The 20,396-nt window shown below is 42.3% G+C and overlaps 1 protein-coding gene across 3 annotated transcripts in view; it reads left to right on the plus strand.

The window, feature by feature from the left end:
* The window catches only part of epha6 (eph receptor A6), a 754,048-nt gene that overhangs the window by 578,430 nt on the left and 155,222 nt on the right, over nucleotides 1–20,396 (plus strand). The window contains exons 4-6 of one of the 3 annotated variants that reach the window (XM_070893391.1): nucleotides 205–329; nucleotides 3,552–3,714; nucleotides 14,097–14,102. In XM_070893391.1, the coding sequence (XP_070749492.1) occupies nucleotides 205–329; nucleotides 3,552–3,714; nucleotides 14,097–14,102 (294 nt within the window). Of the gene's footprint in view, nucleotides 1–204; nucleotides 330–3,551; nucleotides 3,715–6,164; nucleotides 6,191–14,096; nucleotides 14,103–20,396 lie in introns of all 3 variants that reach the window. The other 2 variants (XM_070893390.1, XM_070893392.1) reach the window with 2 other exon arrangements.

Here is a 20,396-nt window from a genome sequence, read left to right on the forward strand (position 1 = left end):
TTGGTCAAGCACAGCAGGCGGTGAAGTTCAACAACAGTGGTAAGAGAAGAGACTAAGGGTGACCACCTGTGAAATTGAAATAACCACAATAGCATGTTGCATTATAGCACTTTGACAACTGCTGCTAAACTGATCCAAAAGCCAAAGTTTCACTTGAGCTGGTTTTCCCTATGAATATTTTTACAGAACCTTTTGTCCTTTCAGCTCCCTCTCTGATCGGGTTTCTGAGGAAAGACTGGGCATCCCAGAACAGTATTAGTCTGTCATGGCAGGAGCCTGAGCATCCAAATGGAATCATTCTGGACTACGAGATAAAGTACTATGAAAAAGTAAGGATCCATTGAAAATGTCACTGTACAGAATACATAGCTCCTGAGACATTTCACAGCTTAGAAAATTGACAATCACACCATGAAACCATCTAAGGTTTAAAGAACTGGGTAATCATTTCAGACAGTGTTTCTAAATTAATGGAAATATTTCCTTCCCCATTAACATTCTAAATGATGACCACTAAAGGAAATGAAACACAAAATAACTCTGCCTGATTTTCTGTTGATGTGATTAGCTGTCCCAGTACTGGTCGTTGTGAGCAATAAATTCAACTTTTAACTCACAGCACAAACGTGGACTCTTCCCTGTTTTGCTCCTTGAAGCATCAAAAAGTAACATCTTACACACAATTACTGGGATAAATTCACCTATCTATGCTTCTCATGCTCAGGGGGAGTGTGGATTGAGTGTTGGGTTACTACACAGTAGCATTATCTCCAACATCACTCTCAGCTGGAGGATTGTCTATCTGCTCAGCAGTGGGTGCCTGGAAATCATTACAAGGCAGTAATCTAATTGGAGGAACCTGAGGAGATGCATAAATGATGTCATCACAATCAAGCATGCAACAGCTTACATCCATCAATGAACATTGAGATTACAGAACTGATATCATTCCGTGGTAGCTGTTATTTTTTTAAGTGTTTTAACTTCATTTGGATTAGATTCAAATCTGCTTTGAGTTGGAAGTAGCTGTTAGTAACAAATATCAGTGAGCTGCATATCACAGATGTACGATGGCATCCATTTTATAGGATTAGCAACTGGGATGTCAATGTATATAAATGAAAAGGTTTGCACTGTACATGTGCAAACTTATGTGTCATAGTTTAAAAAGCATAAAAAGAGAAAGAAAGCCATTCCCAATTACAAAGAAACTTCTTTGTGAACATAAAATACCTTCTAATTTAAAAATGCTATGTAAAAAGAGAGAAAGCTAGTATGGCTATTAATTGATCTGAATATCTGGCAAAGTATGAGTGATATCAACTTGACTAAGGGAATGCACAGTAATGATACCTTGTGGCATTAAAAGAGACAAACTAAGTTACACGCTGCTGTACGTTAGCAACAGGACAGTGTAATGGCCCTCTCCTTTTAAAATTGTTTATCCGCCTACCTACCATGAGCACTGCCACCCACGGGAGACCCACAAATGGGTTTTAAGTCAACATGTTGCACTTTATCCATTATACTTTTAAGTGTTAAATATATCAAAAAAGAGAAATAAAGTCATTTATTTTCTTGAGCTAGATTTACAAGCACCTGCCAAATTTGCATCCTCCCCTCAACAACGATTAAACTCTAGATTTGGCCTCAGAACATTTACAGAAATTAGGCCATGTGGTCTGAAAGTGACAGGACTAGTCAAACACCTTCTTAGCAACAGAATAATACATTGTACATTACATGCTATAATGTTCAGCTTATTATAAACCAGTGTATCTTCTGACTCAGCATGAGGTCCACCAGTAATAAACTAATCTATCAGACATAGAATGCTACTGTTCACCACGATGTCACGGAAGGTTACACTAGAAATAGTGCTCATCACCAGGTTAGTTGTTCTAATTCATTCACAGTTCAGGTTCCTGTTCACAGCTCTTCCCCTCCCCGACCAATGTAAAACTGGAAAAGAAAATCTTATGATCTGAACCCAAATTCTGGAGAATTAAAATGAAGATCGCTTCACAAGATTATCAGCAAAACAGATAACATGCACACAAAGCCCTCTAAATCACCAACAGCTGGTCGGCTCAAGCATGCAGAACACCAGGAAAACAGACACTTTGGGGACACAGCCCTTTCCTCGATGCTATGAAAAATCTACATCAGTTATTTAGCTACCAAGGCCCCACTGAAATAAGACAGAACAAGCACTAAAAACCAGAAAAATCAGGTACATGACATTCTATTCCAGCTGCTGATATACAGGAGCCACAGAGAAAGAAGGGAAACATAACATCTATCTGTTGGCGCGTTGCGGTAAGAACAGACAGATGAAAAATATCCAACGATCACATTTTGTATGCATGTCATTTCTCTTAAATCTCAGTGCAGATGGCAGGACACACTCAGACTGCAGCAGCTCAACTCAGGTTACAATATTACGCTCAATGAATCTATGACAATAGTTACAGAGTAGTGAATTCAAGGTTGTAATGTAGTCTTAGGTTTCAAATGATTTCTGAGACCAGCAATTGGCTTCCTGTCTCATCATTCTCTTGTTATTTTATAATGAGGAAAGTCTGGAATTGTTGTTGTGCATCCACATGGACAGTCAAAACAATCTATCTTTCAACTCACACAAATTCTCTAATGGTTAATGGCCAATGGTGAAAGGACCTTTTGTGAAACATTTTACTGCATTCTGTTTTATTAAATTAACTAACAAAAACTGCTTGTTCTTTAGGCAAGCCCATTTGTTTTATACATGAGTATATCCATTTTGGGTTTTAAAGACCATTTATACTTACTTATCAGAAGTGGTTAAAACTATTTGTAGATTCCAATGAAATTAATGAACATTGGCAACTGGATTGCATATTGGGTTTAAGCAGGATTCTTGTATTTCTGACACTCGGATTTGAATCTAGCTCACACTGATGAGATCTTCTCTACCCGATGGAGATATAGATTCTCAGTTTAAAAAGAAAGTGTTCATCATCTGTATCTAGTTACTTGTGAAAATTTACAGTACAAAACTGCAGACAATTTAGTATTAAATTCAATTCACTAAATTGTCAGTTCATTATGAGAGGACACAAGGATGATGACATGCTCTTCCGAGGATTTTCAAGGCACATTGAGAAAAATTTCCTCTGTAAACTACATATAGAAAGCAAAAGAAATGTGTTTTATGAAGAACAGTTTTGCAACTTTGCTGCACCTAGCATAGGGAGAAAATTTTCCCTCATAGCTGAGAATACATAGAAAGGGCTTTACATCTATTCTGTGTTATAACTAGAAGTGATGATTTACTGAAATTGGAAAACAGTTTTGTCCATTTCCCAGTGCTGACATCCCTGATCTTAATAAACACAAGATGCAGCCAAATTAATTAAAAAAATATAGAAAAGTGTTTACATTTCTCTGGGTTGGTGGGGGCTGGGGCAGGGCAGGGCAGGGCGGGGTGGTGGTGTTAGACTTGTGCAGCCATTTAATCAGCAGTAGGTTTTATTTTGACCTTCGTGTAATTTATCCTTAATTTCATGCAGGAACACGAACAACTCAGCTACTCCTCTACAAGGTCCAAATCTTCCAGTGTAATCATTAATGGACTGAAGCATGCTACGAAATATGTATTTCAGATCCGTGCCCGGACTGCAGCTGGATATGGCAGTTACAGTCAGCAGTTTGAGTTTGAAACCGGAGATGAATGTAGGTTTATCTGGATTGTTGCCCATAACCTTTTATTTATGTTTGATTTCACACTTGGGCACATTGTTACTTGTTTGCTTTGGTCTACTTCACAGTGTAACTATTATTATTTTTTACAGTCTATAAACTCGTAAACTAACAGATGAGCAAAACTTTATCAGTTCTTCTTGAGACAATCATTATTACCAGCAGCTTTTCCCAGAATGTACTGTGAAAATATATTACGTTTGATGCCCATGTTACATGCTTAACAGATTGAAAACAAATCTTATTTTTCTGAATATTTCAAAACCTATACATCACCAACAGATTACAATCATCAAATCCGTGTCCAAGTAAGAGCAACTAAAATTTGTTTCTTTTTCATCCCCTGCATTCGAGCTAATATTTCATAGTTGATTCAACTAATTTTTTGCTTATACAACTTACATCTGGATTCAGGCTCTTTAAAAAATGACTTACCCAAATATATCAAGATACAAATATAACTTACTTCATTGACTTTTATTGCACTAGTACGGTGATTGCAAAGCTCACATTTGCCATGCACAAGTCATTTGGCACATTACCAGTTCTTGTTGTGCTTACTTGCTTCCCGTTTATTCAGTAGACTGGTTAGTACCTGAGGGGAAGCATTTCTCCTTGATTGTTGCACTTGTGTGCCAGTAAACACGTATCATGGGAGAAACGTTGGCAAGTGTTCCCAGATACCTCTTTTGTAAGATAAGAGTGTTGCTACTTGCCAGCTAATTTGTCTGCTATCTCTCCTCTAGAATCTGATATGAAATGAAGCAATCGAGAAGGGAAGCTTGCCTATTAAGTTGTATTTTCTCTCATAGACTAGCGCATTAAAACCTGAGAATTAAACAAAATGCGTTTACACAAAGGGGAAAAATAGCAATTATAAGCATAATTACTTAATATGTTTAAAAAAATTACATATTTTTCCTTTTAATTAAAATTATAATAATTTGTTTTATTTAAATATGTATATTTTCCTTATGAACCAAAAATTCTGTGGAAAATTCTAAAACAATACAACCTTGTTATTAACTCTTAACATTAGTGTTGAGTAGCAGGCACTGGAGCACGCTGAAGCTTCACTGCTCCTCAGGTATAGTGTTAATACAGGTCAAACTTACAAAAGAAATTCTTGCATAAACGCAATCCTACACATTAGGCTATGGTATACTGCACTACTTAAATGAGTGTGGATGAGTTACACTTTGTTCCATCTTAGCAGTACAATACATTTATCATATACATATCAGATATATCCATATGCCACCTGGAGGCACCCAAAGTGCCAAGTTAATACCAACAGGCTTCAATATGCTAATCTGTAACTTATTTTGCTGCACCTTCTGTTGTACCTGTGACATGCTACATGCATTTTTAATCATTGGTACACTTCTATGGTATGAAAAAACACACAGAAGAAAATAAATGTACACATAGTACAGGATATGTACTGGTAGTGCAGCTTTATTGTGGGCTACTACATGTGTAATTATGCAATTTTGCCTGTAATATAAAACTAGTAATGCAGCACGACCAAGTAATATTGTAATTAAAACAAAATCATAGAAATTTAAGGCACAGAAGGAGGCCATTCGGCCTATCATATCCGTACTGGCCAAAAAAGAGATATCCGGCCTAATCCAATTTTCCAGCACTTGGTCCAGCACTCCGGCACTGCAGCCTTCAAGTGCACATCCATGTACTTTTTAAATCCTCTGAGGCAGTGAGTTCCAGACTGCCGCCCCCCCCACCCCCTGTCTCCCCCCCCCCCCCCCCCCCCCACTCTCTGGGTGAACAAAGTTCTGCTTAACTCCCCTCCGGTCCTTCTACCAATTATTTTAAATCTATGTCCCCTGGTTATTGACCTCTCTGCTAAGGGAAATAGGTCCTTCCTATTCCTATTCACTCTATCTAGGCCCCTCAGTATTTTATATACCTCAATTAAGTCTCCCCTCAGCCTCCTCTGTTACAAAGAAAACAACACAGCATGTCCAATCTTTCCTCATAGCTAAAATTCTCCAGCCCTGGCAACATCCTCATAAATCTCCTCTCTACCCTCTCTAGTGCAAACACATATTTCCTGTAGTGTAGTATTGTTTAAATGTAGAAAAAGCAGATAACACTGGGAAAACTTTAAAAAACTCGAAAGGATCTTCTATAGCATTCCTCACAGTAAGTTAGATGATGCGCTGTTTATCAATACAGGAGTGATCTACCATGTTATACACACTGGTTTATCTTACTGCTATGTTGAGTTGTGCCCCTTTAATATGACAATACAAAAGGCACAAGGCCAGAATCTAATTGTTAAGTAAAAACATAAAATGCAGGAAATACTCAGCAGGTCAGGCAGCATCTGTGGTGAGAGAAACAGAGTTACTGTTTCAGGTCGATGACCTTATGTTATTGTTTAATTGTTGTTTGGTCAGGGGACTTTGCATATTGGAAAATACTTGTAAGTTTCAGGCTGCAGGTCAATTCAGGCATTCTTTAAGATTGTTTTGCATCTATAACAAAGTATTTGGTGTGTAATGTCTGGCATGTGATGGATTAACCCTAGCTAATGTGTTTTATATATGTAAGAGAAAGATAGTAAAATAATGAAGATCTTGAGAACATTTGGAAATCAGGGCCTGTGTAGGACAGCAGATAGAGTGCCACGAGGATCCTTTCTCAGGTGTGATTATTTTTGAAAAGGAACAAAAAAAAGCAAAGAATGTCAAAAGCCCATTTGCTCTGTTGAGCTTCCTCCTTCCATGCACCAAGTAAAATCTACCTTGGTTCATACATTATTTAACCGGTGAGAGAAAGTTCTGCATAAATATGCCCTGATCCTCGGCCAGCAAATTGCTCACCCATTTTTTGGGTTGGCATAGAAACATAGAAACATAGAAAATAGGTGCAGGAGTAGGCCATTCGGCCCTTCGAGCCTGCACCACCATTCAATAAGATCATGGCTGATCATTCACCTCAGTATCCCTTTCCTGCTTTCTCTCCATACCCCTTGATCCCTTTAGCCGTAAGGGCCACATCTAACTCCCTTTTGAATATATCCAACGAACTGGCATCAACAACTCTCTGCTGTAGAGAATTCCACAGGTTAACAACTCTCTGAGTGAAGAAGTTTCTCCTCATCTCGGTCCTAAACGGCTTACCCCTGATCCTTAGACTGTGTCCCCTGGTTCTGGACTTCCCCAACATCGGGAACATTCTTCCTGCATTTAACCTGTCCAGTCCCGTCAGAATTTTGGATGTTTCTATGAGATCCCCTCACATCCTTCTAAACTCCAGTGAATACAGTTCCAGTCAATCCAGTCTCTCCTCATATGTCAGTCCAGCCATCCCGGGAATCAGTCTGGTGAACCTTCGCTGCATTCCCTCAATTGCAAAAACGACCTTCCTCAGATTAGGAGACCAAAACTGAACACAATATTCCAGGTGAGAACTCACTAAGGCCCTGTACAACTGCAGTAAGACCTCCCTGCTCCTATACTCAAATCCCCTAGCCATGAAGGCCAAAATATCATTTGCCTTCTTCACCGCCTGCTGTACCTGCATGCCAACATTCAACGACTGATGTACCACGACACCCAGGTCTTGTTGCACCTCACCTTTTCCGAATCTGCCGCCATTCAGGTAATATTCTTCCTTAGTGTTTTTGCCACCAAAGTGGATAACCTCACATTTATCCACATTATACTGCATCTACCATGCATTTGCCCACTCAGCTAACCTGTCCAAGTCACCCTGCAGCCTCTTAGCATCCTCCTCACAGCTCACACTGCCACCCAGCTTAGTATCATCTGCAAACTTGGAGATATTACACTCAATTCCTTCATCTAAATCATTGATGTATATTGTAAAAAGCTGGGGTCCCAGCACTGAGCCCTGCGGCACCCCACTAGTCACTGCCTGCCATTCTGAAAAGGACCCGTTTATCCCGACTCTCTGCTTCCTGTCTGCTAACCAGTTCTCTATCCACATCAATACATTACCCCCAATACCATGTGCTTTAGTTTTGCACACCAATCTCTTGCGTGGGACCTTGTCAAAAGCCTTTTGAAAGTCCAAATATACCACATTTCTCCCTTGTCCATTCTTCTAGATACATCCTCAAAAAATTCCAGAAGATTTGTAAAGCATGATTTCCCTTTCATGAATCCATGCTGACTTGGTCCGATCCTGTCACTGCTTTCCAAATGCGCTGCTATTTCATCTTTAATAATTGATTCCAATGTTTTCCCCAATACTGATGTCAGGCTAACCGGTCTATAATTATCCGTTTTCTCTTTCCCTCCTTTCTTAAAAAGTGGTGTTACATTAGCTACCCTCCAGTCCATAGGAACTGATCCGGAGTCGATAGTCCCTGGAAAATGATCACTAATGCATCCACTATTTCTAGGGTCACTTCCTTAAGTACTCTGGGATGCAGACTATTCCCAGGCCCTGGGGATTTATCGGCCTTCAATCCCATCAATTTCCCTAACACAATTTCCTGACTAATAAGAATTTCCTTCAGTTCCTTCTACTCACCAGACCCTCGGTCCCCAAGTATTTCCGGAAGGTTATTTGTGTCTTCCTTCGTGAGACAGAACCAAAGTTCAATTGGAGTCTGTGATTTCTTTGTCCCCCATTATAAATTCACCTGATTCTGACTGAAAGGGACCTATGTTTGTCTTCACTAATCTTTTTCCCTTCACATATCTATAGAAGCTTTTGCAGTCAGTTTTTATGTTCCCAGCAAGCTTCCTCTCATACTCTATTTCCCCCCTCCTAATTAAACCCTTTGTCCTCCTCTGCTGAATTCTAAATGTCTCCCAGTCCTCTGGTTTGCTGCTCTTTCTAGCCAATTTATATGCCCCTTCCTTGGATTTAACACTATCCTTAATTTCCCTTGTTAGCCATGGTTGAGCCACCTTCCCCATTTTATTTTTACTCCAGACCGGGATGTACAGTTGTTGAAGTTCATCCATGTGATTTTTAAATGTTTGCCATTGCCTATCCACCATCAACTCTTTAAGTATCATTCGCCAGTCTATTCTAGCCAATTCACGTCTCATACCATCGAAGTTACCTTTTCCTAAGTTCAGGACCCTAGTCTCTGAATTAACTGTGTCACTCTCCATCTTAATAAAGAATTCTACCATATTATGGTCACTCTTCCCCAAGGGGCCTCGCACAACAAGATTGCTAATTAGTCCTTTCTCATTACACATTACCCAGTCTAGGATGGCCAGCCCTCTAGTTGGTTCCTCGACATATTGGTCTCGAAAACCATCACTAATACAATCCAGGAAATCCTCCTCCACCGTATTGCTACCAGTTTGGTTCGCCCAATCTATATGTAGATTAAAGTCACCCATGGTAACTGCTGTACCCTTATTGCATGCATCCTAATTTCTTGTTTGATGCTGTCCCCAACCTCATTACTACTGTTTGGTGGTCTGTACACAACTTCCACTAGCGTTTTCTACCCTTTGGTATTCCGCAGCTCTACCCATACAGATTCCACATCATCCAAGCTAATGTCCTTCCTTACTGTTGCGTTAATTTCCACTTTAACCAGCAATGCTACCCCACCTCCTTTTCCTTTCTGTCTATCCTTCCTGAATGTTGAATACCCCTGGATGTTGAGTTCCCAGCCTTGGTCACCCTGGAGCCATGTCTCCGCAATGCCAATTATATCATATTCGTTAATAGCTGCCTGCGCAGTTAATTCGTCCACCTTATTATGAATACTCCTCGCATTGAGGCACAGAGCCTTCAGGATTGTCTTTTTAACACACCTTGCCCTTTAGAATTTTGTTGTAATGTGGCCCTTTTTGATTTTTGCCTTGGGTTTCTCTGCCCTCCACTTTTACTTTTCTTCTTTCTATCTTTTGCTTCTGCTCCCATTCTACTTCTCTCTGTCTCCCTGCATTGGTTCCCATCCCCTGCCATATTAGTTTAACCTCCCCCCCACCCCCAATAGCACTAGCAAATACTCCCCCTAGGACATTGGTTCAAGTCCTGCCCAGGTGCAGACCGTCCGGTTTGTACTGGTCCCACCTCCCCCAGAAGTGGTTCCAATGTCCCAGGAATTTTAATCCCTCCCTCCTGCACCACTCTTCAAGCCACGTATTCATCTTAGCTATCCTGCAATTCCTACTCTGACTAGCACGTGGCACTGGTAGCAATCCTGAGATTACTACCTTTGAGGTCCTACTTTTTAATTTAACTCCTAGCTCCCTAAATTCAGCTTGTTGGACCTCATCCCATTTTTTTACCTCTTTCGTTGGTACCTATATGCACCATGACAACTAGCTGTTCACCCTCCCCCTCCAAAATGTCCTGCAACCGCTCTGAGACATCCTTGACCCTTGCACCAAGGAGGCAACATACCATCCTGGAGTCTCGATTGTGGCCGCAGAAATGTCTTATCTATTCCCCTTAAAATAGAATCCCCTACCACTATAGCTCTCCCATTCTTTTTCCTGCCTCCTGTGCAGCATAGCCACCCACGGTGCCATGAACTTGGCTGCTGCTGCCCTCCCCTGGTGAGTCATCCCTCCCAACAGCACCCAAGGCAGTGTATTTGTTTTGGAGGGGGATGACCGCAGGGGACCCCTGCACTACCTTCCTTCCATTGCTCTGCCTGATGGTCATCCATTCCCTATCTACCTGAGTAACCTTTACCTGTGGTGTGACCAACTCACTAAACATGCTATTCACGACATCCTCAGCATCGCAGATGCTCCAGAGTGAATCCATGCGCAGCTCCAGTGCCGCAATGCGGTCTGTCAAGAGCTGCAGCTGGATACACTTCCCGCACATGTAGTCGTCAGCGACACTGGAAGCGTCCCTGGCTTCCCACATAGCACAGGAGGAGCATGACACGGGTCTGGGCTCTCCTGCCATGACTTAACCCTTAATTAATTTAATTTGGCAACAAAGCCAAAGGTTTCTTACTGATAAAGGAAAAGAAAAAGAAGAAAAACTACTCACCAATCGCTTACCTGCTTGGCTGTGACACCACCCTTCGATTTATTTTTATTTTTTTTTGCCTTCTCTCCCTACTGCAGCTGCACCTGCTAGCTCCTCCTCGATGTTGGGCCTTTTATAGGCCTCCCCCGGACTCCTGCTGCTCGGACTGCCATTCCTCATGTGCAAATGTGACAGTAACGATCTAGTGATGTGATATATGTCACATTTTCCATCATTTTTTTCTGCCACATTTCTATTATCACTTGCATCAAATGGGCATCTGAGAATGTTAGGCATGAGAGAAAAGGCTGAGATGAATTTAATGAGCCTGACAGGTTACCGCCTCCAAACGGGGCACGGGGCAATTTTGCCTCCAGGGAGTGTTAGATTGCACCCACATGGCTAAACGTGCTTCCCTTGTTCAAAGCCACCTACTGGAAAGAATTCCACTGTCTCAATGTATTGCTTGTTTGGAATCAGCTGAATCGCATTATGCAAGTAAAAGTTCACTTTTCTGGGAGTTGTCAAAAAGCTTTCATTTTAAAGTGGGCCCACAGGCCTGCAAGCTTTGATCTAGAAATGGAAATCTCTGGATGGCTTCTGAGAAATCATGACTATACTCCACTGCTATCGCAGATTACAAGTGTGGTTTCCCAGGACACAAGCTGGGCTGTGATATAATAAAGTATTTTAATGCTTCAGGGAGTAATAATTGAGCACACCATTGGTATGTTGAATGTCTGCTTCAGATACCTCGATCAGTCTTGAAAATGTCCTGCAATTTAGTCTTACTGGGGTTGCAAGGATTATGATTATGTGTTCCATGTTGCACAACTTTGCCTTACTAAGAAGGCTGATTGTGGAGACCCTGGAAGAGGAATGCTCATGGCCAGCAAAAGGAACAGCAGCAGTTTGAAGAGGAGGAGAAGGACAGCCCATTACCCACTGTAAGACACATTTGTGCCACTCTTGAATAATTACAATAATCCCCTGAGAAGTTCAGCTCATGTGCCACTTTTAGGAGAAGGAGTGACAGGAAGGTTTCATCAAATGGTTCAGTGACAGTTAATGTAGCTACAACACAAAGGGAAGGAAAAGAATCAGAACTCATAGCTCTCACATATCCTCCTACTTCCCCATCTCTGATATCCTCAATGACTTCTCTCTTACAATATGGAGTATTAAACAAGGTCTCACTCCTGTGCCTGGCCTTTGGAAGCAGGACTTCTACAGGTACTGAGAAAAATGGAGGGACTCTCCGTCTTCCAACTTATCTTGGAGATACTTTTAGCAAAATAATTGGCATGAGTGTAGTAAAATTAAATTGGAGAATGTCTGCCTGCCATTGTGTTGCTATAGATCTTTAAATCTAGCACAACATAAGTTCTCATCTCCCTTCACCCCTTCGTCTGTGGCATTTCTAACACTAGATGTTTTCATAAGGCTGACCCTTGAAATCATGATTGGGTCTGCTCTAATAACATCAGGCAGACATAAAACATTATTCTTCTGGTTGGGATCGTGCCCAATCAAAAAATCTAGACTACCAAGTTCCAGTCCATAGAGTACTTGACTTTCTTTGTCCATACTTATCCCTGTAACATTGAAACTAATTTTTAACCTAAGCCCTGATAGTATAAGACTTCACTGGTGACCTGAAGCCTTGCTATAGGTGGGTGCAGGGTATGAAATGGGACATCCTATTTACATTTTGCAGAATTTTGTGATCTGGACTTTCAATGAATGAGATGAAACTGCATCTGTCTTACACTTCACTGTAGAGTTAGTGAGTAACCTGCTGTAGGCTGATTTACAGACACCCTTGAGGACTGAGATGGTTCTTCCCATAGTAGTGAAGATCACAAGAGCATTAAGATTTTATTTTACAGGATCCTTCTAAGTCACTGCAGGGAACATTGGCTAGATAAGCCCATCTGAAGTACATACTTGTATAAAGTAAGTGACTGAGGTCATGTTTGCCAGTGGAACTAGCTTCATAACTTTCCCACTGGAAAGGAGATACTGACTGGAGAAGGTACCTAACTTTTATTGGGAGCTGATTTCCCTAGGATCCAGGATGTTATAAATGGCAATTATGTGGACATGAGGCCTCCAGACATCAACCTGAATTCATGCAGGAACAGGAAGAGATTCCACTCTATAAATATCCAGCTGATATCTGACTACAGAAATGTGCTACTGCATGTTAGTGGCCAGTATCAATGGAGCTCCCATGATGCTTTATTTTGCCCCAGTTTATGGTGCCTGAATTCTTTGAAGGGCCTGAGAGAATGAAAGATGGCTTTTGGGAGTCGAGGAATACTCTTTAGATCTATGGCTAATAAATCAGACTAACCTTCCCCCGCCTGCACTTCCCCGTAACAGCTGAATACAAATATAATGAAGCCACCCCCCAAATTACTATGGAGCACACCATAGGTATTGCTAAAGCGACAATTTTGGTGTTTGGCTTGCTGAGGTGGAATGCTGCTCCACAGTCCAGCCAAAGTCATCACCATGTGCTGCGTCAGTTATACCTTATAATTGTACTTTGGATATTTTAATTTTGTACATAATCAGCATATTGCCAAGTTTCAACATGGATACGGTAATAGATGTTGCAAAATATGTTCAAGATCATTCTGTGTCAATGTTTTAACCATGTTATACAGTACCTAACACGTACCATAGGAGACATTGATCAAAGAAATTTATATCTTGGGGTTTTATATGTGATTCCTAATTTGACACTTGAATAGTCACAGCCATAGTCTGCTTAATGCGTCATCATTCAATTCGGAATCGCTACCTTAGTTGGTTCCATTTAGTGTAACATTTTAACTTAAAACTGAAGTTCATTTCCCAGGATTACAGTGCATGTTGGCAAAATTGGCTTTTGTATTGCCTATTATATGAAGATAATATTCATATGTTGTCAGGATTATGACATTATGTGATAGTATAAAGAAATATGAGGATTAACTAATATATAAAATAAGTTAAGACTCTCTCTGTATTGTATGGATTTGGGCTTTTGAAGTGCATTTTCAGTAAGTCATCTGTAGTCATTTTTTCTGTGTCTCTTTCTACCATCTTTTACATTATCATACTTTATATGTCATGTGAATGGACTTTTGAAGCATAAAACATAAACTAAAGTAACCTAGTTTTTTTTTACAATTATAGCAATACTCTAGTCTATATAATCTGATCAATCCTCCATTTTCCATAAGTAATCATAGAATTTTATGGCACAGAAGGAGGCCATTCAGTCTATTGTGGCAGCCGATAAAGAGCTATCCAGCTTAATCCCACTTTACAGCTTTTGGTCCATAGCCCTATAGATTACAGCACTATGGGCCCAAGTTTCCACATGATTCGCGCCTGATTTTTAGGAGCAACTGGTGGAGAACGGACTATTTTAGAAATCGCAATTCTCCACATTTTTTTTTCTGCAGTTCTAGTCAGGTAGAACAGTTCTAGTTTAGAACAGAATTTTTTCTTCAAAAGGGGGCGTGTCCGGCCACTGACTCCTGATTTGAAAGTTTCCACAGTGAAAACGTATTCCAAACTAAAGTAGAATGGAGCCAGTGAAGATTTTTGTAGAACTGAAAAAACCTGTTCTACACATTAAAAAATCAGGCGCAGGTTACAAATTAGGCGTCCAGAACGTGGTGGGCGGGAGGGAAGTCATTAAATTCTACAATAAATCCTTATTTATACTTCTACAAATATTATACAAATAAATCCAACCTGAATAAACATTTATAAGCCACGAAAAGATTAAATAAACAATCTTCCTACCTGTGTGAAAGTGCTTCAGGGGAGGGGAGGAGGGGAGAGAGAGAGGGGAGGGGGAGAGAGGGGAGGGAGGGAGGGAGAGAGAGAGAGAGAGAGGGGGTGAGAGAGGGGAGGGAGGGAGAGAGAGAGAGAGAGGGGGTGAGAGAGGGGAGGGAGGGAGAGAGAGAGAGGGGAGGGAGGGAGAGAGAGAGAGGGGAGGGAGGGAGGGAGAGAGAGAGAGAGAGAGGGGGTGAGAGAGGGGAGGGAGGGAGAGGGAGAGAGAGAGAGAGAGAGAGGGAGGGAGAGAGAGGGAGGGAGGGAGGGAGAGAGAGAGAGGGAGGGAAGGAGGGAGAGAGAGAGAGAGAGAGAGAGAGGGAGGGGGGGCGTCGGGTCGGGGAACAGGAGCGCGGGTCGGGTCAGTCAGGGGGCGGGGGAGTGGGTGTCGGGTCTCGGGTTGGTGCGGGGGGTGGGGCGGGGAGCGGGTCTCGGGGCGGGGGGGAGCGGGTCTCGGGGGGGGGGGGGGAGCGGGTGTCGGGTCTGGTCGGCAGGCGGGGGTGGCGCGGGGGGGGGGATCGAGTGTCGGGTCTGGTCAGGCGGGGAGCAGGAGCTGGCCGTGGGAGGAGCCCCAGGGAGGCCATTGGGCCAGGGCTAGGGGCTGCATGCTTCGGGCCCCTCCCACACAGTTCGGCGCCTGGAGCTACTGCACTTGCGTGCCGACTGTAGCGCGCATGTGCAGAGGTCCCGGCTCTGTTTTCAGCGCAGGGACCTGGCTCCGCCCCCCCACAGCTCGTGCTGACTGCGCCAAGGGCCAGAGGACCTGTAAGTAGGTGCAGACTACCGAGGAATTTTTTAGGCGCCGTTTTAGGCGCGAAAAACGGGCGCCCCTTTTTTTTCTTGTGGAAACTTGGGCCCCAAAAGTGCATATCCAAGTACTTCTTAAATACAGTGAGACTTTCTGCCTCTCCACCCTTTCAGGCAATGAGATTCAGACCCCACCACCCTCTGGATGAAAATAATTCTCAACTCCCCTCTAATCCTTCTATCAATTACTTTAAATCTATGTGCCTGGTTATTGACCTTTCTGCAAGGGAAAATAGGTCCTTCCTATCCACTCTATCCAGGCCCCTCATAATTTTATACACTTGTGACTACAATTAAAACCACACAAACTGTCCAACACTCTGCAGTTTTTTCACATCTGCACTTAAATGAAAGTCAACAAGATGCATGCTATGTTTGATGGAACTATTCCAAGTGACAATACTGCTGACTATGACAGGTGAAGCAAACTTTTTTTCACCTGATGTTTATCAATTTAGTTATCATTTTGGATCAGATTCAAGTTCAGTTTAAAAAGCCAACTCGTCGTATGTACCATTATCATGCAGCATCAAATTTATTGCAGCTTCTCCTCCAGTCGTCAAGTGTACAACAAGCTCTATGACAGAAACAAATTAAGCCAAGGTGTTCAAACAATTGGAAGACTTCAAATTTCACTCTGTATTCTGATTGACTCAGAAAAATTATATTGAGATTGAAGGTGACAGGTAGTCAGTCTGTCTGAAGTGAAAGCAGATTGTATCTCAACCATCAGTATGCACCTATCTTTGTGGTTTATTTTGAAGTATGTGCTGGTATTTTACTTATTTGGAAAAAAAAAATTTTTTTGTCTAAGACCAAATTCAGCCATTTAAAAAAAATAAGATTTCTTTAAAAGTTCTCATCCCAGATATTAGATCTTTTGTAATAGTCACCCCAGATGTTTCTCTGATACTTATCTTTATAATACATTTCTTCTGTCATGACTGTCATTTACACATGATCATCTAGATTAAATATCAAGGCGGACAGTTCCTGATTGGTTAAATGTCTTCTTCCTTATTGGTTAAGTATCTGTTTTTTTCCCTTTTCATATTGATGACTTTCTAATTGCACTATTCACCAATCATACCGTGCAAAATCTTTCTCCCCAATTTTACTTATTTTCCCCAATCATGTTGCAGCCAAAGAAAAATGTCACCAATCACATTGCAACAATAAAAATGATTCAAGGTGTAGCCGGTGACCTCCATAAAAAATACAATTCCAAAAAATAGCAGAAACTTAACTGTAGACTCACTCATCTCATCTGTTAATTACTCTGTCATTTAGGTGTTATTTAGGTATCATTTAGACATCCAATAATCATAGTATACTTTCTCCATTCCATGACCAATATTAACATATATCAGATAAAATTATGGGGACAATTTCCTTGGTCTCCTCTCCCCTGGCACTAGGCAAAAGCAATAGAACTGAAATGTGATGCCTTCTTCAGAGTGCCCAGACCATTAACAGGATCCAGGGGCACACTGATGCCCCACTCCCCCAGAACAATTTGGTACTAGAAAACTGGGCAAGAAAAAGGATCCCTCCTTAAGGTCAGAGAGCTCTGTCGCTGTGGGCTTAGCTGCTAGCCTTGGGGGATTCTGGCTGCTGCTCTCTAGCTAAAGATCTGTTGTGTTGCTGACAATTTCAGAGGTCCTCCAGTACTTGCTGCCAGATCCCACCTCAGACAGTTCAATCTGAGGAGTGGTCCTGGCACAATCCCTTTATCAACCTCTTACATCTGATTGTAACTACAAGGAAAGAGACAGCAGGCCAGGAATGCCCCATTCTACCTCATTAACATGTCAGGGATGGGCTTCACAAATAGCTGGCCCAGTTTCCATTTTGGCACCCCAAAAATGGTGGGCAATGACCTACAGTTGTCAGTTGTGGCTCAGTGGGTAGCACACTTGCCTCTAAATCAGAGGGTTGTGGGTTCAAATCCCATTCCAGGGACTTGAGCACATAAATCTAGACTGACATTCCAGTGCAGCGCTGAGGGAGTGCTGCACTGTTGGATGTACCGTCTTTCAGATCAGATGTTAAAACGAGGTCCTGTCTGCCCTCTCAGGTGGACGTAAAAGATCCCATGGCATTTTTTGAAGAAGAGCAGGGGAGTTATCCCCGGTGTCCTGGCCAATATTTATTTCTCAATCAACATAACAAAAACAGTTTATCTGGTCATTATCACATTGCTGTTTGTGGGAGTTGCTGTGCGCAAATTGGCTGCCGTGTTTCCCACATTACAACAGTGACTACACGCCAAAAGTACTTCATTGGCTGTAAAGCATTTTTGAGACGTCTGGTGGCCGTGAAAGGCGCTATATAAATCCAAGTCTTTTTTTCTTTTTACCGCCCCATTGCAGTCTTTGGTGCGGCTGCAACAATGTTCAATTTGTTATGAAGTCAGTTATATTCAATGAATACATTCATGGTAAAATCAGGACCTGAGCAATTAGTTTGAGTGGAAGGAAGCTGACTCCATTTGCACGAGTACATTTTAGGGTTTTTCCTTCATCCACAATCATAAATAATCACTTTTGTGTCACTTTTGATCCCTTTATCTGGTACTAACTCCTGTTATTACCAGCTGTCATCAATTTTTCAGCTCTGTTGATAGATTTGATTGGTGATGGACAGCTGATCAATGAGGTAGAGTCGACAGCTGAGAAGCTTGCGTGCTTAGCTGAAGGTTCAATAAGTTACCTTGATACCCTGTAAGACCCAACAAATCTCAGAACTTCAAGGCCAGATTAAGAAACTCTGAATCTAAGTAATGCGCTTCCTTCTGCTTTTTCCAGACCAACCAGTCACTGTAATGTTAAGTCAACTGATCTGCCTGGTTCTTCCTATGGCCCAGTTCCGCCAACCCAGGGAAGCCCCAGAATGCATGACGGCAGAGACCCTGGCCTAATGGGTCTCTGCACTTTCTTCCTGATCTTGGCACGTGGACGATGGCCATTCCTCAGGTGCAGAGGTCGGTATAATTGGCTCCAGTATGTCAAAGCTGCACTGAAGCGCAAAGATGGAAAAATATTGCTAAAAATTTTGGTTGAATAAAAATCAATGTTCAGCGGTAGGCTGCACCAAAGATTGTGACGGGGAGGTAGGTCATTGCCTACCATTTTGGGGGCACCACCGCCCTCTTTCCCCTGGGCAGAAGGGCTGACAACTGTGTCGTAGGTTGCAATTTCCCCTGCCGAGGTGAGAGAGAGGCAGGCAATGTCGGGGGCGGATTTGAACCCCACTCCTGGCTCCATGTCAGCTTCCCCTACGACTTTTCCCTGATTGGGCTTCTTAAGCCTGCCCTGTGAGGCTCCTGGCCAATTAAAAGGAAGTGGGTCTGATAAAGTCATATAATGATGCATCATCAACCAGTTTTCTTAAAGGGACCATGCCCACATTCATTTTGACAGTTGTTCTGTCAGTGTTCTGCAGCATTGAGGTGCTGCAAACACTGACAAGCACTGCACAAAGGTGCACAGCTGCACCCAGGTTTTCTTATAACTCCCTCCAGATGCTTATGGAGGGAGTCACAATAAGTAGGGAGTTTCTCTTCCCTTTCAATGGGCGGAAGTGACCTCCCCAGGCCACCAACGCAGTCTGGTTTCACATTGTACAGGAGGGCACAAGCAGGGATGTGATCAGGAGGGCCTAGCTGCAGTGGCAAAACCTTTCAATGATCACGAAACGTCACCGCAAAGCCACACTCAACCTCAGCCTGCAGTGCCACTCATCACATCCCCATTACTCTGCTTTCCCTACCCTACTCCTGCATAGCCTTACTCACACCAACTTACCTTACACCTCGACCTATCCCTCTCTCTCTTTACATTGGCCTAGAAATCATGGCCTCCCTGGGTCCATACGGAGTCTGTACGGACCCGGGAAGGCATCGCAACAACCGATTTTCAGTGCATAATGCGCATGCACTGAAAACTGGCTTTTCCGATCTGTCAAGCTCCAGCTTGACAGATCCTCCCTATCTCGGCAGCCAGGACATTCGCATGGGCAAGATTGCTGTATTTACCCATACATACATAGCCTACTTTTACAGGCGTAAGAGTTTTAAAACATACAAAAACATAACAAAAAAAATTTTTAAAAACACATTTTATCATTAAAAACCCTGTTCACTATGGTAAGTTTATTTAAACCATAATTAAAAAGAACTTTTTTTTAAATTGGGAAAATATATTTTTTTTATAAGACATTAATAACTTTAGTTTAAATTAATCTTAAATATGTAGTGTATTTTTCTATTTTTTATTAGTGTTTTGGTGTTTGAAGGCTGCTTTTCAGTCATAATAATGGGAACTCCAACTTACAGAGTTCCCATTATTATGAATGAGAAAATACTGTACCTGGATTGGCTGTCCAGAGCCATGTGACTGCAGCTCCAACTTACATCCGTCCAGACGTGCTCACGCTCCGACGCGCAGTGAGTGAAGGCCCCAGGACTGGGATCTCTCGTGGGCGCAGCAGGAACAGGTATGTGTGCATCTTTTTTCCCTTTTTCGGTCGTTCGCCCATGCGAAGACCTCAACTGGGATTTCTCGGCCAATATCACATCCCCATCTCACTAGCCACCCTCACACTCACCCTCATCCTTGTCCAATCATACCAACGAACAAAACACAAGGGTAGGCACTTGGGTGTTATCGCCAATGCTGATGTAAAGTTTCTGCTAATATGCTGTCAAACATTGAAATCTTTATTTTCAGCACTTTGCCTGACAGATCTGTGTTCACATTTGGAAGTGGCTTAGTGAGTTGTAGTGAATGGTGAGACAAAACGGTATCCTCCCCCCGCCCCATGGTGATGAGTGTGAAAGGAATGGCTTGGGCATTGCAGGGATGCTATATGGTGTTGCTGTGGGTTGGTGCCAACCTGGCACATCATGTGGCAGTCAGGGTTTACAGCATCAAGTGAAGTAAATGTGGCCATGGTGAGGCCATCACCGGACAGCAATGTGCTCGGGTGCTGATGCCCTGTGTCCTGTGCAGCATTTGGTGAGTGCGGAGAAGGTTGTTGTTGTTGGTGATGCTGGT

This window comes from Pristiophorus japonicus, chromosome 11 (assembly GCF_044704955.1).
Source record: "Pristiophorus japonicus isolate sPriJap1 chromosome 11, sPriJap1.hap1, whole genome shotgun sequence".
NCBI lineage: Eukaryota > Metazoa > Chordata > Chondrichthyes > Pristiophoridae > Pristiophorus > Pristiophorus japonicus.